This window comes from Amblyraja radiata, chromosome 3 (genome assembly GCF_010909765.2).
Source record: "Amblyraja radiata isolate CabotCenter1 chromosome 3, sAmbRad1.1.pri, whole genome shotgun sequence".
Classification (NCBI taxonomy): Eukaryota; Metazoa; Chordata; class Chondrichthyes; order Rajiformes; family Rajidae; genus Amblyraja; species Amblyraja radiata.
In genome coordinates, this window is record NC_045958.1 from 129,932,069 (window position 1) to 129,955,927 (window position 23,859).

The window sequence follows — 23,859 nt, forward strand, 5'->3', positions numbered from 1 at the left end:
AATTGTAAATTGTCCCCGGTGTGTAGGGTAGTGTTTGTGTACGAGGTCGCTGGTCCGCGTGGACTCGGTGGGCCGATGAGCCTGTCTTGCGCTATTTCTCTAAAAAGCTAAACTAAACTAAAGAATGTGGTTGAGGCAGGGACTATCACAACGTTCAAGAAACATTTAGACAGGTACAAGGAGAGGTCAGGTTTAGAGGGATATGGGCCAAACGCAGGCAGGTGGGACCAGAGTAGATGGGGCATGTTGGTTGGTGTGGGCAAGGTGGGCCGAAGGGCCTGTTTCCACACTGTATCACTCTTGGACTCCATGACTACAATGTTTATTTTACTCTCTTATGTGGTTAAAGTTTAAAGTTAGATGAGTGATGCAACATGGAAGACTTTGCCGACCAGTGATCACCCTGTACACTAGTTACATAGAAACATAGAAAATAGGTGCAGGAGGAGGCCATTCGGCCCTTCGAGCCATTCATTGTGATCGTCCCCTATCATAACCCGTGCCTGCCTTCTCCCCATTTCCCTTTATACCACTAGCCCCTAGAGCTCTATCTAACTCTCTCTTAAATCCATCCAGTGACTTGGCCTCCACTGCCCTCTGTGGCAGGAATTTCCACAAATTCACAACTCTCTGGGTGAAAAAGTTTTTTTCTCACCTCAGTCTTAAATGGCCTCCCATTTATTCTAAGACTGTGGCTCCTGGTTCTGGACTCTCCCAACATTGGGAACATTTTTCCTGCATCTAGCTAGTCCAGTCCTTTTATAATGTTACATGTTTCTATAAGATCCCCCCTCATCCTAAACTCCAGTGAATACAAGCCTAGTCTTTTCAATCTTTCCTCATATGACAGTCCCGCCATCCCAGGGATCAATCTCGTGAACGTGCGCTGCACTGCCTCAATCACAAGGATGTCCTTCCTCAAATTAGGAGACCAAAACTGTACACAATACTCCAGATGTGGTCTCACCAGAGCCCTATACAACTGCAGAAGAACCTCTTTACTCCTATACTGAAATCCTATTTTTATGAAGGCCAACATTCCATTAGCTTTCTTCACTGCCTGCTGTACCTGCACGCCAACTTTCAGTGACCGGTGTACAAGGACGCCCAGGTCTCGCTGTACCTCCCCCTTACCTAACCCAGTTCTATCGTTCATTCTAGGGGCAATTTACAGAAGCCAATTCACCCACAATCCTGCACGTCTTTGGGAGTGTGGGAGGAACCCGGAGCACCTGGAGAAATCCCACGCGGTCACAGGGAGAACGTGCAAACTCCGTAAAGACAGCACCCGTCGTCAGGATCGAACCCGGGTCTCAGGTACTGTAAGCAACTCCACCGCTGCGCCACCGTGCCTCCCCTGTGTATCTTGGAATAATAAATGGAATCCAGATTGGAATGTTTTCTCTTTAATAAAGACTTCAAACTTAATCTGCTTTTTTATGTTCTCACGAAGGAAAGATAAATGGGCGTCAGTCAGGAAGCAGCAGATGAGAAGTAGTGCTGGTTTGCAGGAATGCAGAGAATTCAATGACAAATGTGGTACCAATGTTAAACGAACACTTATTGTAGACAGTCAGAACCTTCTGGACCAGAGTGAAAGGGTCAAAGATCAGAGGGCATAGCATTAAGGTGATCAAGGCAAAGTCTGGAGGAGGTGTGGTGGGCAAGTGGGGGAGGGGGAGGGGGAGGGGGAGGGGGGAGAGAGAGAGACACCCTCACCCTGCTCGGTCACTCCGCTCCCTCACCAGGTACTGATCGCTCAGCCCCTCCACTTTCAAAAACGTTCCGCGGACTAGCGACAATTTACTTTTACACTAAGCCAATTAACCTACAAACCTGCACGTCTTTGGGATGTAGAAAGAAACTGGAGCACCCGGAGAAAACCCACGCAGGTCTTGGGGAGAACGTACAAACTCCGTACAGGAAGCACCCATGGTCAGGGTCTCTGACGCTGTGAGGCAGCAACTCTACCGCTGCGCCACCGTGCCACCCTCAGCAATGCAGCTTGACAATGGGGGACAAACCATTCCCCTCCCCCTATGTTCCCTGATGATGAGGGTGATGTGCATATCATAAATAGCAACGGGACAAAGCTTTCACAATGATGAAGGCTGATGTTTCCATTTGTGGGAGAGTCTAGAACTGGAGGTCATAGCCTCAGAATTAAAGGAAGTTCCTCTATAAAGGAGATGTAGAGGAATTTCAGTATCCAGAGGGTGGTAAATCTGTTGGAGGCCGTCAATGGTTGGGATTGACAGATTCTTAATTAGTACGGGTGTCAGGGGCTATGGGGAGAAGGCAGTAGAATGGAGTTTAGAGGGAGAGATAGATCAGCCATGATTGAATGGCGGAGTAGACTAAATGGGCTGAATGGGCTGAATGGCCTAATTCCACTCTTATAACATATGAACAGATTGAAAAGACTAAGCTTGTATTCACTGGAGTTTAGAAGGATGAGGGGGTATCTTATAGAAACATATAAAATTATAAAAGGACTGGACAAGCTAAATGCAGGAAAAATGTTCACAATGTTGGGCGAGTATAGAACCAGGGGCCACAGTCTTAGAATAAACGGGAGGGCAATTAAGACCGAGGTGAGAAAAACATTTTCACCCAGAGAGTTGTGAATTTGTGGAATTCCCTGCCACAGAGGGCAGTGGAGGCCAAGTCACTGGATGGATTTAAGAGAGAGTTAGATAGAGCTCTAGGGGCTGGTGTAATCAAGGGATATGGGGAGAAGGCAGGCACGGGTTATTGATTGGGGACGATCAGCCATGATCACAATGAATGGCAGTGCTGGCTCGAAGGGCCGAATGGCCTCCTCCTGCACCTATTTTCTATGTAACATGAAATTATGGGGGTGGGAGATTGCAACCTTCACGTGGTCCACCCTGTTTCGACTAATGCAATCAACCCGACGTGCACAAGCAAGAACAAATAGAACAAGTTGACCTACAACTTTAGGCTGTGCACGCCATACGCAAGAAGAAGATGAATGAATGAAACGGCATGCAGCAAGCAACGTGTATACGCCATTCATAATTACCTTCTCTTTGCTTCTTCATATTGAAGACTCAGTCTGACACTCTCTGCCAAGTTGGCCTGGCTTTTTGGTCCAAACTAAGAAAAAATAGACAATAGACAATAAACAATAGGTGCAGGAGTAGGCAATTCGGCCCTTCGAGCCAGCACCGCCATTCAATGTGATCATGGCTGATCATCCCCAATCAGTACCCCGTTCCTGCCTTCTCCCCATATCCCCTGACTCCGCTATCTTTAAGAGCCCTATCTAGCTCTCTCTTGAAAGTATCCAGAGAACCGGCCTCTGAGGCAGAGAACTCCACAGACTCACGACTGTGTGAAAAAGTGTTTCCTCGTCTCCGTTCTAAATGGCTTACCCCTTATTCTTAAACTGTGGCCCCTTGTTCTGGACTCCCCCAACATCGGGAACGTGTTTCCTGCCTCCAGCGTGTCCAAACCATTAATAATCTTATATGTTTCAATAAGATATCCTCTCATCCTTCGAAATTCCAGAGTATACAAGCCCATCCGCTCCATTCTGTCAGCATAAGACAGTCCCGCCATCCCGGGAATTAACCTGGTGAACTCTCTCAAAAGCAAGAATTGTCTTGGATATGGTCCAAATGCATACAGGTGAGCCTAGTATAGATGGGGCATGTTGGTCGCTGTGGGCAAGTTGGGCAGGTAGACTCTGATTATTGAAAGAAATAAAACACTTACGTCTCCAATGATATTGGTTTGTGAGCCGACGTCGAGGCAGTGCCTGGGGATGGAGAGATGGGAACTGCCCGGATTAGACTGCAGGTCCGACTCTGAGCTTCCCACGTGTTGGTTGGACTGGAATCTACTCCTCAGTTTAGCGAGACTCTGGCGAGAAGCAATCAGAGGAAGTGAAATCAAATTCTCATCCTAATCAATTAAACAACCTTCGAACAGTTCAATTCAGCTTAGTTTACTGTCACGTGTACCGAGGTACAGAGAAAAGGTTTTGTTGCAATAGACAATAGACAATAGGTGCAGGAGTAGGCCATTCGGCCCTTCAAGCCAGCACCGCCATTCAATGTGATCATGGCTGATCATCCCCAATCAGTACCCCGTTCCTGCCTTCTCCCCATATCCCCTGACTCCGCTACCTATTGTCTATTATCTCCAAAAACGGACTGGTTTGTAGGTTAATTGGCTTGGTAAATGTAACAAATTGTAACAAAACTGCTCCATTCTCTCAGCATATGACAGTCCCGACATCCCAGGAATTAACCTTGTAAATCTACGCTGCACTCACTCAATAGCAAGAACGTCCTCCCTCAAATTAGGGGACCAAAACTGCACACAATACTCCAGGTGTGGTTTCACTAGGGCTCTGTACAACTGCAGAAGGACCTCTATGCTCCTATATTCAATTCCTCTTATAAAGGCCAACATGCCATTCACTTTCATCACTGCCTGCTGTACCTGCATGCTTACTTTCATAGACTGATGTACAAGGACCCCCAGATCCCCTTGTACTTCCCCTTTTCCCAACTTGACACCATTTAGATAGTAACCAGTGCTAACCAGTCAGCAGAAAGACAATACATGATTACAATCGAGCCGTCCACAGTGTACAGATACATGATAAGGGAATAACGTTCAGTGCAAGGCAAAGCCAGCAAAGTCCAATCAAAGATAGTCCAAGGGTCACCAATGAGGTAGATAGTAGTTCAGCACTGCTCTCTGGCTATGAATTCCACAGATTCACCACCCTCTGACCAAATAAATTTCTCCTCATCTCCTTCCTAAAGGTACGTCCGTTTATTCTGATGCTATGACCTCTGACCCGTCTCTCCCACTTGTATCTTAATATTATAGCTTTTTTTTTAGTTTAGTTTAGAGATACAGAGCAGAAAAAGGCCCTTCAGCCCACCGGGTCCATGCCGACCAGCGATCCCTGCATATCATAACACTATCTTACTCACTAAGGACAAATTGTTACATTTACCAGGCCAATTAACCTACAAACCAGTCCGTCTTTGGAATGTGAGAGGAAATGGAAGATAATAGACAATAGACAATAGGTGCAGGAGTAGGCCATTCCGTCCTTCGAGCCAGCACCGCCATTCAATGTGATCATGGCTGATCATCCTCAATCAGTACCCCGTTCCTGCCTTCTCCCCATATCCCCTGACTCCGCTATCTTTAAGAGACCTATCTAGCTCTCTCTTGAAAGCATCCAGAGAACCGGCCTCCACCGCCCTCTGAGGCAGAGAATTCCACAGACTCCCAACTCTCTGTGAGAAAAAGTGTTTCCTCGTCTCCGTTCTAAATGGCTTACTCCTTATTCTTAAACTGTGGCCCCTGGTTCTGGACTCCCCCAACATCGGGAACATGTTTTCCTGCCTCTAGCGTGTGTCCAAACCATTAACAATCTTATATGTTTCAATAAGAACCCTCTCATCCTTCTAAACTCCAGAGTGTACAAGCCCAGCCGCTCCATTCTCTCAGCATCTCGGAGAAAACCCACGCAGGTGACGGGGAGAACGTACAAACTCCGTACAGACAGCACCCGTGGTCGGGATCGAACCCGGGTCTCCGGTGCTGCATTCGCTGTAAGGCAGCAACTCCACCGCTGTGCCACCGACTCATTTTGAACTCACAGTTCAGTGAATGTGTGTACCTGCATCAGATCTTGTTTCTCTTTCTCGCCCGTGCTAATGTCCTTCTTGATAGTTTTTAGTCGACTCATGATGGCCTTGGCTTCTGTCAGTTGGTAACCATTCTGCACTCCTGACATCTTCCGATCGATTCTGCAGCAGAAGAGGCAAAGAAACCGATTAAAAGCCAGGGGAAGATAAACGTGGGGGCGAGATTGAAAACGTAGTCAAATCAAAGACCCACTTTGAGCCCAGCAGCTCCCTATACTTGCAAGCATTCCGCCTGCAGGGATCCGAAGGCAAGCAGCAACTCTGGCACTAACTTGTCGTTCCATAGACCCAGATCACCTCCTCCATCAGGCTATCAGCAGAGAGCAGAGGCCACCCCGACTGAAGTCCCGTCACCCCTTTGCTCCACATGGAAAACAACTCCCAGCATCCATCCATCCAGCCAACTGGGACAGAAGCACACTGGATAGCCACCAAGTGGTCACAGGAGTGGAAGGCAACCTCATCTCCACTACACAGCTACATCTCTTCACCAGATAAAAGCTGTCCAGGGTCTGACCTCCCCAGAGGAGCGAGGGTGAAGTTCAACAGACTTGGTACTGGAGTTGGGCGTTTCAATGCCAGCGTGTGGAGATAGATGGGGGCTCCCTCCGCCAGAGTCCAGCCTGTGAATGTGGAGCAGAACAACAGACAGCCAACCATGTCATCTCTGGGTGCCCGCTCTACCACCCACCAAATGGAGCTGTGTCAGGGCCTGGCAGATATTGACGCCAACAGAGACAACAACCTGGCTGCTCAACACCCGGCGCCAGATCTAACTATTCCTTTGGTTTATTTATGTTTCATTCGCAAGTAGAAGAAGAGGAAGCGCAGGGACTGAAATCTTTGTGTCGCATTCCTGCTGGCACGTCTCCCTCTCCCCTGGCCTCTCTGAAGAAGGGTCTCGACCCGAAACGTCATCCATTCCTTCGCTCCATAGATGCTGCCTCACCCGCTGAGTTTCTCCAGCATTTTTGTCTACTAGCTATTTGTGGCTATCCTTTGGCAGCTCGTTCCATAAACCCACCACCCTTTGTGAGAAAAAGTTGGCCCTCAGATTCCCATTAAATCCCGGGATGGCGGGACTGTCATATGCTGAGAGTATGGAGCGGCTGGGCTTGTACACTCTGGAGTTTAGAAGGATGAGAGGGCGTCTCAATGAAACATATAAGATTGTTAAGGGCTTGGACACACTAGAGGCAGGAAACATGTTCCCGATGTTGGGGGAGTCCAGAACCAGGGGCCACAGTTTAAGAATAAGGAGTAAGCCATTTAGAACAGAGACGAGGAAACACTTTTTCTCACAGAGAGTGGTGAGTCTGTGGAATTCTCTGCCTCAGAGGGCGGTGGAGGCAGGTTCTCTGGATGCTTTCAAGAGAGAGTTAGATAGGGCTCTTAAAAATAGAGGAGTCAGGGGATATGGGGAGAAGGCAGGAACGGGGTACTGATTGGGGATAATCAGCCATGATCACATTAAATGGCGGTGCTGGCTCGAAGGGCCAAATAGCCTACTCCTGCATCTATTGTCTATTGTCTATTGTCTAAATCTTTCCCCCTTCACCTTAAACTTATGTCCTCTAGTTCTCGATTCATCTATTCTGTGAATGAAAATTGCCAGGCTTTTTTTTTCCAGTCAGCTCCACAAAAACATGACCACTCTCTTAATCCGGAGTAATGTGTGACTCCAGTACTTTCCCACAGGAGCTGCCTGACCCGCTGAGTTACTCCAGCGCCTCGCCCGTGGCCCCGTGGGTCGGTCTGTCGGCAGCCCGGCCAGCTGACCGACCTTCGGACCTTCGCTTACCGCCGACACCACCACCACCACCCCTCCTTCTCACGGCCGATCATCGGTTCATGAGTTGGACAGGGTGGCCGGAGTTTGTGTGCGACCTCGCGCGGCCCCTGGGCCAAAACTCCTCAGCTGGCCCGCCGGCTGGGCTTTGTGTGCAGTCCAGCACCCGGGCGAACACATCATTCACCCAGCCACGGCCCAGTCGGTCAACGAATTGCCGTTGCGAATTTGTCCCTTATTTTGACCTTTTCTTCCTTATTTGGGAGTGAGAAAGTTGGCAACTGTAAGTATTGCATACAGTTCTGGTCACCCCCATTACAGGAAGGATGTGGGGGCTTTGGAGACGGTGCAGAGGAGGTTTACCAGAATTATGCCTGGATTAGAGGGTTTCAGCTACAGGGAGAGAGGTTGGATAGACTTGGATTGTTTTCTCCAGAACTTCAGAGGTTGTGGGGAGATATGAAAGAAGTGTATTATGAGAGGCATAAGAAGGTAAACAGTCAGAACCCTTTTCCCACACTAGGGGGCAGAGCTATAAGGTGAGAGGGGGAAAGTTTAAAGGAGATGTGCGGGGCAGGTTTGTACTTTACACAGAGGGTGGTGGGTGCCTGGAACTCGCTGCCAGGGGTGGTGGTGGAGGCAGATACGATAGTGGGGTTTAAGAGGCTTTTAGATAGGCTGAGGGAAGTTCTGGGAATGGAGGGATGTGGGTCGTACAGGCAAAGGAGATCAGTTGAGCTTGGCATCATGTTCAGGACAAACATTGTGGACTGAAGGGGTGTTTCTGTGCTGTACTGTTCTATGTTCTATCCATGTTCTCCACAGATGCTGCCTGACCCGCTGAGTTACTCCAGCACTCTGTGAAACGTCACCTATCCATGTTCTCCACAGATGCTGCCTGACCCGCTGAGTTACTCCAGCACTCTGTGAAACGTCACCTATCCATGTTCTCCACAGATGCTGCCTGACCCGCTGAGTTACTCCAGCACTCTGTGAAACGTCACCTATCCATGTTCTCCACAGATGCTGCCTGACCCGCTGAGTTACTCCAGCACCGCATGTTTTTTTTTAATGTAAGCAGATACTCTGACCTAGAAATTCTTTGGCAAGCAGAAAGCAACCTAATGTGGAACAACAAATAATTTTATTAAAGGGCTGGTGGAACAAGGTTCTTCTGCGCACAAGACCCACGAGCTACAGAAAACGGATAATATAAAGTGTTGGAGTAACTCAGCAAAATGCTGGAGTAACTCAGCGGGTCAGGCAGCATCTGTGGAGAACATGGATAGGTGATGTTTCACAGAGTGCTGGAGTAACTCAGCGGGTCAGGCAGCATCTGTGGAGAACATGGATAGGTGACGTTTCACAGAGTGCTGGATTAACTCATGGAGCGAAGGAATAGGCGACGTTTCAGGTCGAGACCCTTCTTCAGACTGATGTGGGGGTGGGGTGGGGGGGGAGCGGGAAGAAGAAAGGAAGAGGCGGAGACAGTGGGCTGTGGGAGAGCTGGGAAGGGGAGGGGAAAGAGGGAGAAAGCAGGGACTACCTGAAATTGGAGAAGTCAATGTTCATACCGCTGGGGTGTCAACTACCCAAGCGAAATATGAGGTGCTGCTTCTCCAATTTACGGTGGGACTCACTCAGCGGGTGAGGCAGCATCTATGGAGCAAAGGAATAGGTAACATTTCGGGTCGAGACCCTTCCAGGGTCTCAACCCGAAACGTCACCTATTCCTTCACTCCATAGATGCTGCCTCACCCGCTGAGTTTCTCCAGCATTTTTGACTACCTTCAGTCATTATTTCTGTTCGGCATATCCCTCCTCCACCTGCTACTGAAAACCCCACTTGCATTCCGTTCTCTCCCAGCCCTGAGAGATGATTCCTGGCCCGCTGAGTTTATCCAGCATTTTGCTTTTGTTCCACATTCAGTGCCACTTGCTGCCAGAACAACTGAAACAAATGCCTCAACTGCTCCCTCTAACATGGGAGTCCATGTCTACACTTCCCTTGCTTAAGTCCACCCTCCACCACCTCCAGTTTAAATTCCATTTGGAATATTTTTGGTGGACCAAGAACCGAGAACCCTTAAAACAAACAAATTTCCTATATCTTTGCCCATAATTTTTCCCATACCACGAGATTGATCCCTAGGATGGCGGGACTGTCATATGAGGAAAGATTGAAAAGACTAGGCTTGTATTCACTGGAGTTTAGAAGGATGAGTGGGGATCTTATAGAAACATACAAAATTATAAAAGGACTGGTCAAGCTGGATGCAGGAAATATGTTCCCAATGTTGGGCGAGTCCAGAACCAGGGGCCACTGTCTTAGAATAAACGGGAGGCCATTTAAAACTGAGGTGAGAAAAAACGTTTTCACCCAGAGAGTTGTGAATTTATGGAATTCCCTGCCACAGAGGGCAGTGGAGGACAAATCACTGGATGGATTTAAGAGAGAGTTAGATAGAGCTCTAGGGGCTGGTGGAATCAAGGGATATGGGGAGAAGGCAGGCACGGGTTATTGATAGGGGACGATCAGCCATGATCACAATGAATAGCGACGTTTCGGGTCGAGACCCTTCTTCAGACTGAAATGGGGATGGGGGGGGGGGGGGGAGCGGGAAGAAGAAAGGAAGAGGCGGAGACAGTGGGTTGTGGGAGAGCTGGGAAGGGGAGGGGAAAGAGGGAGAAAGCAAGGACTATTGGAGAAATTGGAGAAGTCAATGTTCATTGGCTCAAAGGGCTGAATGGCCTCCTCCTGCACGTATTTTCTATGTTTCTATGTTTCCATCATAATCTTTAAGAAGGCAGGAACGGGGTACTGATTGGGGATGATCAGCCATGATCACATTGAATGGCAGTTCTGGCTCGAAGGGCTGAATGGCCTACTCCTGCACCTATTGCCTATTGTCTCTGGGTGATTTTTTTTTTCTCATCTCAGTTTTAAATGGCCTCCCCTTTATTCCTAGACTGTGTGGCCCCTGGTTCTGGACTCCCCCAACATTGGGAACAACTTTCCTGCATCAAGCTCGTCCAGTCCTTTTGTTGGCTTTTGCAAGCTAAACGTGCTTGCTTACAATAACTTTCAGCAGAAGTTGTACTGGTGTAAACAAACCCTGACCTGCCAAGCCTTTCACACAGCTTAGCATTGTTCCCTTGTGGTATTTTGTTGACAAGAGACCAAACATATTTTGGATACCGAACAGCCCTGTCAGTGAGCAAACTATTTCTCACGATACTGCATTATTGACGAGTCATATAAACACTGCCTAACCAAACCTAGTGGGCAGCACGGTGGGGCAGCGGTAGAGTTGCTGCCTCACAGCGCCAGAGACCCGGGTTCAATCCTAACTACGGTGCTGTCTGTACGGAGTTTGTACGTTCTCCCCGTGACCTGCGTGGGTTTTCTCCGGGCGCTCCGGTTTCCCCCCACGCTCCAAAGACGTACAGGTTTGTAGGTTTAGTTTTGTTTAGAGATACAGCGCGGAAACAGACCAACCATCGGCCCACCGAGTCCGCACCAACCAGCGATCCTCGCACACTAACATTATCCTACACACACTCGGGATAGTTTTTACATTTATTCCAAGCCAAATGCCGCTATGATAATTGACCGATAAAATTGTAAATTGTTCCTAGCGTATAGGATAGTGTTAATGTGCAGGGATCACTGCGCAACCGTGCCGACTTTGGGGAAACTAACTACAACCTGAACTCTCAATAGGAAATGTCTTGTTGTTTATCTTCGTGCTGTTCGTTAGTTGGTGAGGTATCCAATTGTATTCACCGAGTCTGAAGAAGGGTCCCAATCCTAAAAGTCACCTATTCATGTCGAAACAAGGAACTGCAGGAGTCGGTACAGTACACAAAAGGACACAAAGTGCTGGGGTAACTGAATGGGTCAGGCAGCATCTCTGGAGATATGGATAGGTGACTTGAAACTTTAGAATTTAGAGATACAGCGCGGAAGCAGGCGCTTCAGTCCTCCGAGTCCGTGCCGACCAGCGATCACCCCGTACAATCGCACTACCTAAAGCACTAGGGATAATTTACAATTTACACAAGCCAATTAACCTACAAACCTGTATGTCTTTGGAATGTGTGAGGAAACTGGAGCACCTGGAGAAAACCCAGGTGGTCGCAGGGAGAACGTACAAACTCCACACAGACAGCATCCGTAGTCAGGATCGAACCCAGATCTCCGGCGCTGTGAGGCAGCAACTCTACCGCTGTGCCACCGTGCTGCCTTTATGATTATCAGAGTAAAACTTGCACGGCCCACTAGCCATCATCGTCACCCACAAGACTCCATGATTCTAGGACTTACTCTTGAAGGGTTTCGAACCCTTGTTCTTTGTAGAACAGTTCTTGCTTCATCTGGGAAACTTCCCTCTTCAGCTTGTTTACCTGGAGGAGGGGGGGGGGAGAACAAATAATAAATGAAAATGCCACATTGAAAAGACAGGATACATCTCAACACTTCTGAAAAAAACTCTAATTCTGCTTCTCTTAAACCAGGGACGGCAACCTACAGCCCAGCCCGTGGGCCGGATCCGGCCTGGAACCTGAAATCATCCGGTCCGCAGGCGGTTTTTTTCCTATTAGTTTTCGCGACCTGGGAACTGCAGCTAGTCCCGGGGCTCGCAGGCCAGGGGATGCGAGGGTTCTGGGAATTGCAGAAATCTAATTGAAAAACAGGTGAAAGGGAGTGCAGCGTAGGTTTACAAGGTTAATTCCCGGGATGGCGGGACTGTCATATGCTGAGAGAATGGAGCAGCTGGGCTTGTACACTCTGGAGTTTAGAAGGATGAGAGGGAATCTTATTGAAACATATAAGATTGTTAAGGGCTTGGACACGCTACATGGCAGGAAACATGTTCCCGATGTTGGGGGAGTCCAGAACCAGGGGCCACAGTTTAAGAATAAGGAGTAAGCCATTTAGAACGGAGACGAGGAAACACGTTTTCTCACAGAGAGTGGTGAGTCTGTGGAATTCTCTGCTTTCAAGAGAGAGCTAGATAGGGCTCTTAAAAATAGAGTCAGGGGAGTCAGGGGATATGGGGAGAAGGCAGGAATGTGGTACTGATTGGGGATGATCAGCCATGATCACATTGAATGGTGGTGCTGGTTCGAAGGGCCGAATGGCCTACTCCTGCACCTATTGTTTATTGTCTAATGCAAAAAACAAAGTCACACTAATTAGTATGTATTATAGCTAATTTATGTATTATTAGTGTGTATTATTACTGATTACTAATTTAGTTAGTATGTATTATTATTACCTCCGTTTATTAACTATGACGATAGATGTGGCCCGCCATCCACTCACAAACATGAGTCCTGGCCCCCATGCAGAACAAGGTTGCCGATCCCTGTCTTAAATGCTATTCCCTTTATCCTGTACACTGTTGACGGCTAGATTGTAATCTTGTATAATCTTTTCACTGACCTTATAGCACGCAACAAAAATGCGTTTCACTGTACCTCGATGCTCGTGACACTAAACTAAACTAACCTGTCCCTAGTGTGTAGGATAGTTTTAATGTACAGGGTGATCGCAGGTCAACAAAAAAGCTTTTCACTGTTCCTCGGTACACGTGACAATAATTAATAAACTAAACTAACCTGTTAGGAACCAATGGATATAGGATTAAGTTGAGGGGGTAAAGATTTGATAGGAACCTGAAGGGTTTTTACACAAAGGGTGGTGAGTGTATGGTGGATGATTATACTAGACCCACCTGCCTGCATTTGGTCCATATCCCTCTAAACCTGTCCTATTCATGTAACTGTCCAATTGTTTCTTAAATGTTGGGATCGTCCCTGCCTCAACTACCTCCTCTGGCAACTTGTTCCATACACCCACATATGTGTGAAAAAGTTACCCCTCAGGTTCCTATTAAGTCTTTTCCCCTTCACCGTAAACCCATGTCCTCTGGTCCTCGATTCACCTACTCTGGGTAAGAGACTCTGTGCATCTACCCAATCTATTCCTCTCATGATTTTATATACCTCGATAAGATCACCCCTCATCCTCCTGAGCTCCAAGGAATAGAGTCCCAGCCTGCTCAACCTCTCCCTGTAGCTCAGGCCCTCGAGTCCTGGCAACATCCTCGTAAATCCTCTCCGCACCCTTTCCAACATGACAAGATCTTTCCTGTAACATGGTGCCCAAAACTGTACACAATACCAATATGAGACATTGGCCTCAGCAATGTCTTATGCAATGCAACATGGCCTCCCAACGTCTATACTCAATACTCTGACTGATCATCTACACAAACTCCACAGGTGAGCGGCAAGATTTCATAGGAAACAAAGCACCATTTTTTTCCACTTGGTGAGTAAATGGAAGGAGCTGGATAGGGTTGATAAATACATCTCTTGATGCTCCTGAACACATCATCAGTGATGTAACCTGGGGTCATTGGGTATTTCGGTTCTTTCAATATCAGACACCCTCACGAAGGTGACCCAGCCGTGGTTGATCAGACCACGACTTGTGTTCAGGTGGCATTCGCTGCTCCCCATGGACCTCCTCTTGGCCATTGACTCGAACCTTCTCCGGAGGTCTGTTCTGGAGGCTCGCTGGGGTGCTCCTCCTGCATCTCGCCAGAGTTGAGGTTTAGTGCCATATGGGGGCCAAACACGAACAAAAGGGACTAGTGTAGATGGGACATTTTGGTCGGCAGGGGCGAGCTAGTCTCAAATTCGGCATGGACATCGTGGGCCGAAGGGCCTGTTCCTATGCTGTAATGTTCTTGGTTCTATGTTCTAAAGCAGGGAAATGGGATTAGCATATATATATGCATCGTGTCAGGCATAGAAGGTTTGACTGCACTGGGCCTGTACTCGCTGGAGTTTAGAAGGATGAGGGGACACCTCATTGAGGCTTACCGAACAGTGAAAGGCTTGGATAGAGTGGATGTGGAGAGGATGTTTCCACTCGTGGGAGAGTCTAGGACTAGAGAGCACAGCCTCAGAATAAAAGGACATCCCTTCAGGAAGGAGATGATGAGGAATTTCTTTAGTCAGAGGGTGGTGAACCTGTGGAATTCATAGCATCTGTTTTTATCTTACCCGGACTTTTGTGGTCATTACTTCAGCCTTCAGGATATCAGGATCGTACTTGGTGCTTGAGGAAGATGATGACAACACTGCAACACAAACAATGGAAATAAATTCACTGCCGAATTCCACACCATTGACTCGAACCTTCTCGAACCTTAGAACGGAGACGAGGAAAGACTTTTTCTCACAGAGAGTTGTGAGTGTGGAATTCTGAATCTGGACTTCAGATGATCAGAGTCATTCTTAGTAATACAGGCAGGAAACATGTTCCCGATGTTGGGGGAGTCCAGAACCAGGGGCCACAGTTTAAGAATAAGGGGTAGGCCGTTTAGAACGGCGTTGAGGAAAAACCTTTTCACCCAGAGAGTTGTGGATCTGTGGAATTCTCTCCCTCAGAAGGCAATCCCCAGGGCCAGATAGGCTGCATCCCAGAGTACTTAAGGAAGTAGCTCCAGAAATAGTGGATGCATTAGTGATAATTGTTCAAGACTCTTTAGATTCTGGAGTAGTTCCTGAGGATTGGCGGGTAGCAAACGTAACCCCACTTTTTAAGAAGGGAGGGAGAGAGAAAACGGGGAATTACAGACCAGTTAGTCTAACATCGGTAGTGGGGAAACTGCTAGAGTCAGTTATTAAAGATGGGATAGCAGCACACTTGGAAAGTGGTGAAATCATTGGACAAAGTCAGCATGGATTTACGAAAGGTAAATCATGTCTGACGAATCTTATAGAATTTTTCGAGGATGTAACTAGTAGAGTGGATAGGGGAGAACCAGTGGATGTGTTGTATCTGGACTTTCAGAAGGCTTTCGACAAGGTCCCACATAAGAGATTAGTATACAAACTTAAAGCACACGGCATTGGGGGTTCAGTATTGATGTGGATAGAGAACTGCCTGGCAAACAGGAAGCAAAGAATAAACGGGTCCTTTTCACAATGGCAGGCAGTGACTAGTGGGGTACCGCAAGGCTCAGTGCTGGGACCCCAGCTATTTACAATATATATTAATGATCTGGATGAGGGAATTGAATGCAACATCTCCAAGTTTGCGGATGACACTAAGCTGGGGGGCAGTGTTAACTGTGAGGAGGTTGCTAGGAGACTGCAAGGTGACTTGGATAGGCTGGGTGAGTGGGCAAATGTTTGGCAGATGCAGTATAATGTAGAAAATGTGAGGTTATCCACTTTGGTGGCAAAAACAGGAAAGCAGACTATTATCTAAATGGTGGCCGATTAGGAAAAGGGGAGATGCAACGAGACCTGGGTGTCATGGTACATCAGTCATTGAAAGTAGGCATGCAGGTGCAGCAGGCAGTGAAGAAAGCGAATGGCATGTTAGCTTTCATAGCAAAAGGATTTGAGTATAGGAGCAGGGAGGTTCTACTGCAGTTGTACAGGGTCTTGGTGAGACCACACCTGGAGTATTGCGTACAGTTTTGGTCTCCAAATCTGAAGAAGGACATTATTGCCATAGAGGGAGTGCAGAGAAGGTTCACCAGACTGATTCCTGGGATGTCAGGACTTTCATATGAAGAAAGACTGGATAGACTCGGCTTATACTCGCTAGAATTTAGGAGATTGAGGGGGGATCTTATAGAAACTTACAAAATTCTTAAGGGGTTGGACAGGCTAGATGCAGGAAGATTGTTCCCGATGTTGGGGAAGTCCAGGACAAGGGGTCACAGCTTAAGGATAAGGGGGAAATCCTTTAAGACCGAGATGAGAAAAACATTTTTCACACAGAGAGTGGTGAATCTCTGGAACTCTCTGCCACAGAGGGTAGTTGAGGCCAGTTCATTGGCTATATTTAAGAGGGAGTTAGATGTGGCCCTTGTAGCTAAAGGGATCGGGGGTATGGAGAGAAGGCAGGTACGGGATACTGAGTTCGATGATCAGCCATGATCAAATTGAATGGCGGTGCAGGCTCGAAGGGCCGAATGGCCTACTCCTGCACCTATTTTCTATGTATCTATGTATCTATGCAATGGAGGCCAATTCTCTGGATGCTTTCAAGAGAGAGTTAGATAGAGCTCTTAAAGATAGCGGAGTTAGGGGATATGAGGAGAAGGCAGGAACGGGGTACTGATTGGGGATGATCAGCCATGATCACATTGAATGGCTGGAAGGGCTGAATGGCCTACTCCTGCACCTACTCCTGCACCTATTGTCTGTAGTATCTTTTAATGACTTATGGAGTCCTACAGTGTGTTAACAGGACCTTCAGCGCAACATGCCAACGCCGACCAACATACCCAATCCATATTAGTCCCACCTGCCTGCATTTGGCCCATATCCCTCAAAACCTGTCCTATCCATGTACCAGTTTAATTTAGTATAAATTAGTTTAGTTTAGTTTAGCTTAGAGATACGGCGTGGAAACAGGACCTTCGGCCCACCGAGTCCGTGCCGACCAGCGATCCCATACACTACTGATTGGGGATGATCAGCCATGATCACAGTGAATGGCGGTGCTGGCTCGAAGGGCCGAATGGCCTACTCCTGCACCTATTGTATATTGTCTATTTACACGCTGGATGAGCGCCACTCTCATACAGTCTGTACTCACAGCTGGTGCGCGAGCCGGTCTTGTCCCTCCACACGTCGTTGAGACGCACGTACTCATCAATGGCCAGCGCCAGCCTTTGCTCCTTCACCTGGTAAAGCTCCTTCTGGGTGCCCAGGGCATCCTCGGCCACCGTCAGATAGTCCTTCAGCATCCGCTCCTGCTCCTTCCTCCACCACGCCCGCGGGTCCTCCAGCTGCGTTGTCTCTGAAACGGCAAGAGCCGCGCACCGTCCGTTACCTCGCCAAGATCAGGCTTGGTGCGACCGACCAACATGCCCCATCTACCCGAGTCCCACCCGCCTGCATTTGGCCCATATCCCTTTAGACTAATGTCCTATCCATGCCATGGAGTCATAGAGTCCAGTTTAGTTTAGTTCACAGATACAGCGCGGAAACAGGCCCTGGGCCCACCAAGTCCCTGCCGACCAGCGATCCCCGCATACTAACACTACCCTACACACGCTCGGGACAATTTTACACTTATACCAAGCCAATTAACATACAAACCTGTACATCTTTGGAGTGTGGGAGGAAAGGATGAGAGAGGATCTTATTGAAACATATAAGATTATTAAGGGTTTGGACATGTGAGAAGCAGGAAACATGTTCCCGATGTTGGGGGAGTCCAGAACCAGGGGCCACAGTTTAAGAATAAGGGGTAAGCCATTTAGAACGGAGACGAGGAAACTCTTTTTCTCACACAGAATTGCGAGTCTGTGGAATTCTCTGCCTCAGAGGGCGGAGTAGGCCATTCGGCCCTTTGAGCCAGCACCACCATTCAATGTGATCATGGCTGATCATCCCCAATCAGTATCCTGTTCCTGCCTTCTCCCCATATCCCCTGACTCTGCTATCTTTAAGAGCCCTATCCAGCTCTCTCTTGAAAACATCCAGAGAACCGGCCTCCACCGCCCTCTGAGGCAGAGAATTCCACAGACTCACAACTTTCTGTGAGGAAAAGTGGCCTTGTCTCCGTTCTAAATGGCTTACCCCTTATTCTTAAACTGGGGCCCCTGGTTCTGGACTCCCCCAACATCGGGAACATGTTTCCTGCCTCTAGCGTGTCCAAACCCTTAACAATCTTATATGTTTCAATAAGATCTCCTCTCATCCTTCTAAACTACAGAGTGTACAAGCCCAGCCGCTCCATTCTCTCAGCATATGACTGTCCCGCCATCCCGAGAATTAACCTTGTAAACCTACGCTGCACTCCCTCAATAGCACGAATGTCCTTCCTCAAATTAGGGATTGCACTTTGGTATCTAACATGGGCTTTTAACATCTATACAGTGAATGATAGGCCTCTGGGGAGAGTTAGAGGGATCTAGGAGTGCAGGTACATAGTTAGTTGAAAGTGGCATCACAGGTAGATGGGGTGGTCAAAATGGCTTTTGGCACATTGGCCATCAACAGTTAGAGTATTGGGTATAGAAGTTGGGAGGTCATGTTGCTGTTGTATAAGATGTTGGTGAGACCGCATTTAGAGCATTGTGTTCAGTTCAGGGCACCATGTTATAGGAAAGATGTTGTCAAGCTGTAAAGGGTACATTTTCGAAGATGTTTCCAGGACACGAGAGTCTGTGCTATAGGGAGAGGTTGAGCAGGCTGGGACTTTATTCCTTGATGCGCAGGAAGATGAGGTGTGATCTTATAGAGGTGTATAAAATCAAGAGAGGAATAGATTGTGTAGATGCACAGAGTCTCTTGCCCAGAGTAGGGGAATCGAGGACCAGAGGACATACGTTCAAGGTGAAGAGGAAAAGATTTAATAGGAATCCGAGGGTTACTTTTTCACACAGATGGTGGTGGGTGTATGGAACGAGCTGCCAGAGGAGGTAGTTGAGGCAGGGACTATCCCAACATTTAGACAGGTACATAGATAGAACAGGTTTAGAGGGATATTGACCAAACGCGGACAGTTGGGACTAGTGAAGACTTGGCATGTTGGTCGATAAGGGCAAGTTGGGCCTAAGGGCCTGTTTCCACGCTGTATCACTCTATGACTATGAGCTATTCCGTGCAAATGCTATCCAGATGCAGCTATAATTTCTGCTTGAGCCTTGCCCAATACTGAACATCTGTGGAGGCACCTGGTGATAGGTCACTGGCTGAGCGAACCCTCGGCTCTGGAGGGAGGAGTTAGGTGTCTTGGTGTGGGAGGGGCATGTCACTAGGTTGACTCTTGGGGGAATTTAAGGTCGGGCAATGCCCGTGCACATTTGAGAACAATAGACAATAGGTGCAGGAGTAGGCCTTTCGGCCCTTCGAGCCAGCACCACCATTTAATGTGATCATGACTGATCATCCACAATCAGTACCCCGTTCCTGCCTTCTCCCCATATCCCCTGACAGTCCCGCCATCCCGGGAATTAACCTTGTAAACCTACGCTGCAATATGCTCAATAGCAAGAATATCCATCCTCAAATTAGGGGACCAAAACTGCACACAATACTCCAGGTGTGGTCTCACTAGGGCTCTGTACAACTGCAGAAGGAACTCTTTGCTCCTAGGGAGTAGGAGTTGGGAGCAGCACTGTAACAGAATAAATACGTCTCATTCACACAATTTGTTGGCTGGACTCCTGCGATTCCCCGCGATACATCCAGCAATAATTAGGCTGTGTTGTGGTAAGCTGCAATCCCCTGATACCAACATCGTGCCTCTCAGCCCTCAGTTCAGCCCAGAGTTAGAGGTAGAACATGTTGCTTTGACATCAGACAGGGAGTTGTGACTTTCCCCTGGTTCCTGCCATTGTCCTGAAACCTGATAAAGAATGAATGACTCGGACGCACCAGGCAAATGACTTCTGCGGGAACAAGGGATCACTCTGCCTCCGAGTGCGTTTCACAACAGTAGGTGAATCACAGGATGTAGTTAGTCTGGTGGGAACACAATGCTTTAGGCTTTCGACTTCACAGATACAGCGTGGAAACAGGGCCTTCTGCCCACCAAGTCAGCGCCGACCAGCTAGTGTACCCCGTACACTAGCACTATCCTACACACTAGGGACAATGCACAATTTACAGAGGCCAATTCATCTACAAACCGACAACAAAGAAAACTGCAGATGCTGATATACTATAAAAGACACAATGTGCTGGAGTAACTCAGTGGATCAGGCAGCATCTCTGGAAAACGTGGACAGGTGACAATTTGGGTTGGGTCCCAATTTCAGAACACATGCAGATATAGCATGTCATCTGAAGAAGGGTCCCAACCCAACACGGCGCCTAACCATGTTCTCCACAGATGCTGCCTGACCCGCTGAGTTACTCCAGCACTCTGTGAAACGTCACCTATCCATGTTCTCCACAGATGCTGCCTGACCCGCTGAGTTACTCCAGCACTCTGTGAAACGTCACCAATCCATGTTCTCCACAGATGCTGCCTGACCCGCTGAGTTACTCCAGCACTCTGTGAAACGTCACCTATCCATGTTCTCCACAGATGCTGCCTGACCCGCTGAGTTACTCCAGCACTCTGTGAAACGTCACCTATCCATGTTCTCCACAGATGCTGCCTGACCCGCTGAGTTACTCCAGCACTCTGTGAAACGTCACCAATCCATGTTCTCCACAGATGCTGCCTGACCCGCTGATGCCTTTATGCCTTTTATTGTAAAATGTACGTTAACTTATAGAACTTCCACAGTTCAATGTTTCCATCCAATGAGTCACTAATGATACAATGATACTGTATTGTCACCTGTACCTAGGTGCAGTGAGATTCATTTGTTTTCTATGCAATCCAGTAACACCATACCATAGATAATACAATCATAGGCATCGATTTTACACTTTCTAACACTTTGGATAAACAAGCGTTTCTGCCCACAGACTCCGCACTGACCAGCCATCCCCCAGTACAGTTGCACTATTTTACACACTGCGGACAAATTACAGCTTTTACCAAAGCCAATTAACCTACAAACCTGCACGTCTTTGAGGCGTGGGAGGAAACCGGAGCACCCGGAGAAAATCCACGCGTTCACGGGGAGAAGGTACAAACTCCCTACAGACAGCACCCGTAGTCAGGACGGAACCCGGGTCTCTGGCGCTGTGAGGCAGCAACTCTACCGCTGCGCCACCGTGACGCCCCTATGTGTTCATGTCACTGAAAATTGGACGATTCAATGTTCATACCATTAAGTAATCTTAGTTCATTAATCTGTGTTAACCAAGATAACTGAAGGGCCTGATCCACGAGTTTAGAAGACCCTAGATGAGTTGAAAAAAATGTCAAGGTCGTGTTGACTCGCCGAAGTAAAAGACCTCCTACGTCTATGTCTACGACCTCTTCGACTATGTCTACGACCTCCTATGACCCCCCCTCGACCTCAGTCTTCCACACCTTAGACCAACTACGACTAGCTACGAGTGGAAAATGATCACATGATAAAATGATGTCATGTTTGCATGTTTTTTCTCGGGCCAGTTATCGACCTACGACCTACCTACGAGTAAAAAGTATCAATTTTCTCCATGGCGACCTTTGGACATTTTGTATCAGGCTGGAAAAACGCCGCGACCTACTTGAGGCCACGAGTACGTGGAGACCACTCACGAGCACGAGGAAGAGTTACGAAGACCTCCTACGACCTCGTGGCGACCACGTTGTGAGTACGAGTCAAGGGCAAACTCGGCAAAGGTCGCCAATTAGGTCGTGAAAGTGGGACAGGGGCTTGAGTTCACTTAGGAGACACAAAATGCTGACGTAACTGAGCAGAACAGGCAGCATCTCTGGAGAGAAGGAAAGGGTGGCGTTTCGGGTCGAGATTCCTTCTTCAGCTTCAGCTGTGAAAGCACTGTCTGAATAATCACCAGAATTAATTGTGTGTATCGTGGGTGTTACGCACTGATACCATTCACGGCCAAAGTCAACCGGGCACGATTTACAATTCCCATTCTGCAGTTGGAGTACGGATTCCCCTGATAAGATTCGTGGAGAAAATAAATTTATGTTGAGTTACAGCCTGAAAGGCAGCACCTTCTCTCCTTCCTTTCAGGAAGGCGATGCATTATTTCTGTTGGCAGCCAGACAACCTATAAATAATGCTTTGAGACCGTCAAAGATTTGAGATTTGCACGTAAATAGATTTATTTATTGCTCATATTTATGTCGCTTTTCTAGGGAGATGCTAACTGCATTTCGTTGTCTCTGTAGTGTACACTGCACAATGGCAATAAAGTTGAATCTGAATCTGAATCTGAATCTGAAAGCCCTGTCCCACGGTACGAGTTCATTCCAAGAGCTCTCCTGAGTCTAAAACAAATCAAACTCGTGGTAAGCACGGAGAAGGAACGTAGCGGGTACGTCGGAGCTCGGGGACGTCTCTTAGCGCTAACGGCAGGTACTCGGGAAGGCTCGCTAACGGCAGGTAAGCACAGGAAGACTCGTGAAGATTTTTTTCAACATGATGAAAAATGTCCACGAGAGCCCCGAGTACTGACGAGTGGCCATTACCGTAAATCTCCGAGTTCCAATCAGGGCAAACTCGGGAGAGCTCTTGGAATGAACTCGTACCGTGGGACAGGGGTTTTACTCCGCAACCAATCTACACACACACACACACACACACACACACACACACACACACACACACACACACACACACACACACACACACACACACACACTACACACACACACACACACACACACACACACACACACACACACACACTACACACACACACACACACACACACACACTACACACACACCTTGCTTTTACAGCCTTGCGTCTATTTGCCTTTAGACTTTGTTTAAGAAAGAACTGCAGATGCTGGAAAAAATCGAAGGTAGACAAAAATGCTGGAGAAACTCAGTGAGTGAGGCAGCATCTATGGAGCGAAGGAAATAGGTGACGTTTTGAGTCGAGACCCTTCTTCAGACTGATGTGGGGGTGAGGGGCGTGGGGGGGCTAGAAGATGAAAGGAAGAGGCGGAGACTGTTGGCTGTGGGAGAGCTGGGAAGGGAAAGAGGGAGAAAGCAGGGACTACCTGAAATTGGAGAAGTCAATGTTCATACCGCTGGGGTGTAAACTGCCCAAGCGAAATATGAGGTGCTGCTCCTCCAATTTACGGTGGGACTCATTCAGCGGGTGAGGCAGCATCGATGGAGCAAAGGAATAGGTGATGTTTCTATATAGACGTCACCTATTCCTTCACTCCATAGATGCTGCCTCACCCGCTGAGTTTCTCCAGCATTTTCGTCTACCTTAGCCTTTAGACTTCTGTGATGCAGCACAGAAACAGGCCCATCAGCCCACTGGACCCGTTTGCACGCTGTATCTCTGAATTCAACTAAACTGTGCTTAGGATTAGACAGAAGTTTGAAGCACTCAGAACCAACCATGTCCTTCAGCAAAGGGAAGAAAACATTCATTTAGTTTTAGTTTAGAGATACGGTGCGAAAACAGGCCCTGCGGCCCACCGTGTTTGCGCCGACCAGCGATCACCCCGCACACCAGCTATCCTACACACACTAGGGACAATTACAATTTTACAGAAGCCTATTAAACCTACAAACCTGCACGTCTTTGGGATGTGGGGGGGAACCGGAGCACCCGGAGAAAACCCACGAGGTCACGGGGAGAACGTACAAATTCAGTATAGACAGCGCCCGTGGTCTGGATGGAACCCGGGTCTCTGGCGCTGTGAGGCAGCAACTCTACCACTGCGCCACCGAGAGTCTAGATTTATGTTTAGATTTAGGTTAATCATAGTCAG

At 48.0% G+C, this 23,859-nt stretch overlaps 1 protein-coding gene across 1 annotated transcript in view; it reads right to left on the reverse strand.

The window, feature by feature from the left end:
• wwc2 (WW and C2 domain containing 2) overlaps positions 1-23,859 on the reverse strand; it is a 116,691-nt gene that overhangs the window by 57,580 nt on the left and 35,252 nt on the right. The window contains exons 3-8 of the mRNA XM_033018850.1: positions 17,129-17,332; positions 14,572-14,648; positions 11,819-11,898; positions 5,675-5,804; positions 3,742-3,888; positions 3,047-3,120 (exon numbers count right to left, since the gene is read on the reverse strand). Of these exons, the coding sequence (XP_032874741.1) occupies positions 3,047-3,120; positions 3,742-3,888; positions 5,675-5,804; positions 11,819-11,898; positions 14,572-14,648; positions 17,129-17,332 (712 nt within the window). The remainder of the gene's footprint in view (positions 1-3,046; positions 3,121-3,741; positions 3,889-5,674; positions 5,805-11,818; positions 11,899-14,571; positions 14,649-17,128; positions 17,333-23,859) is intronic.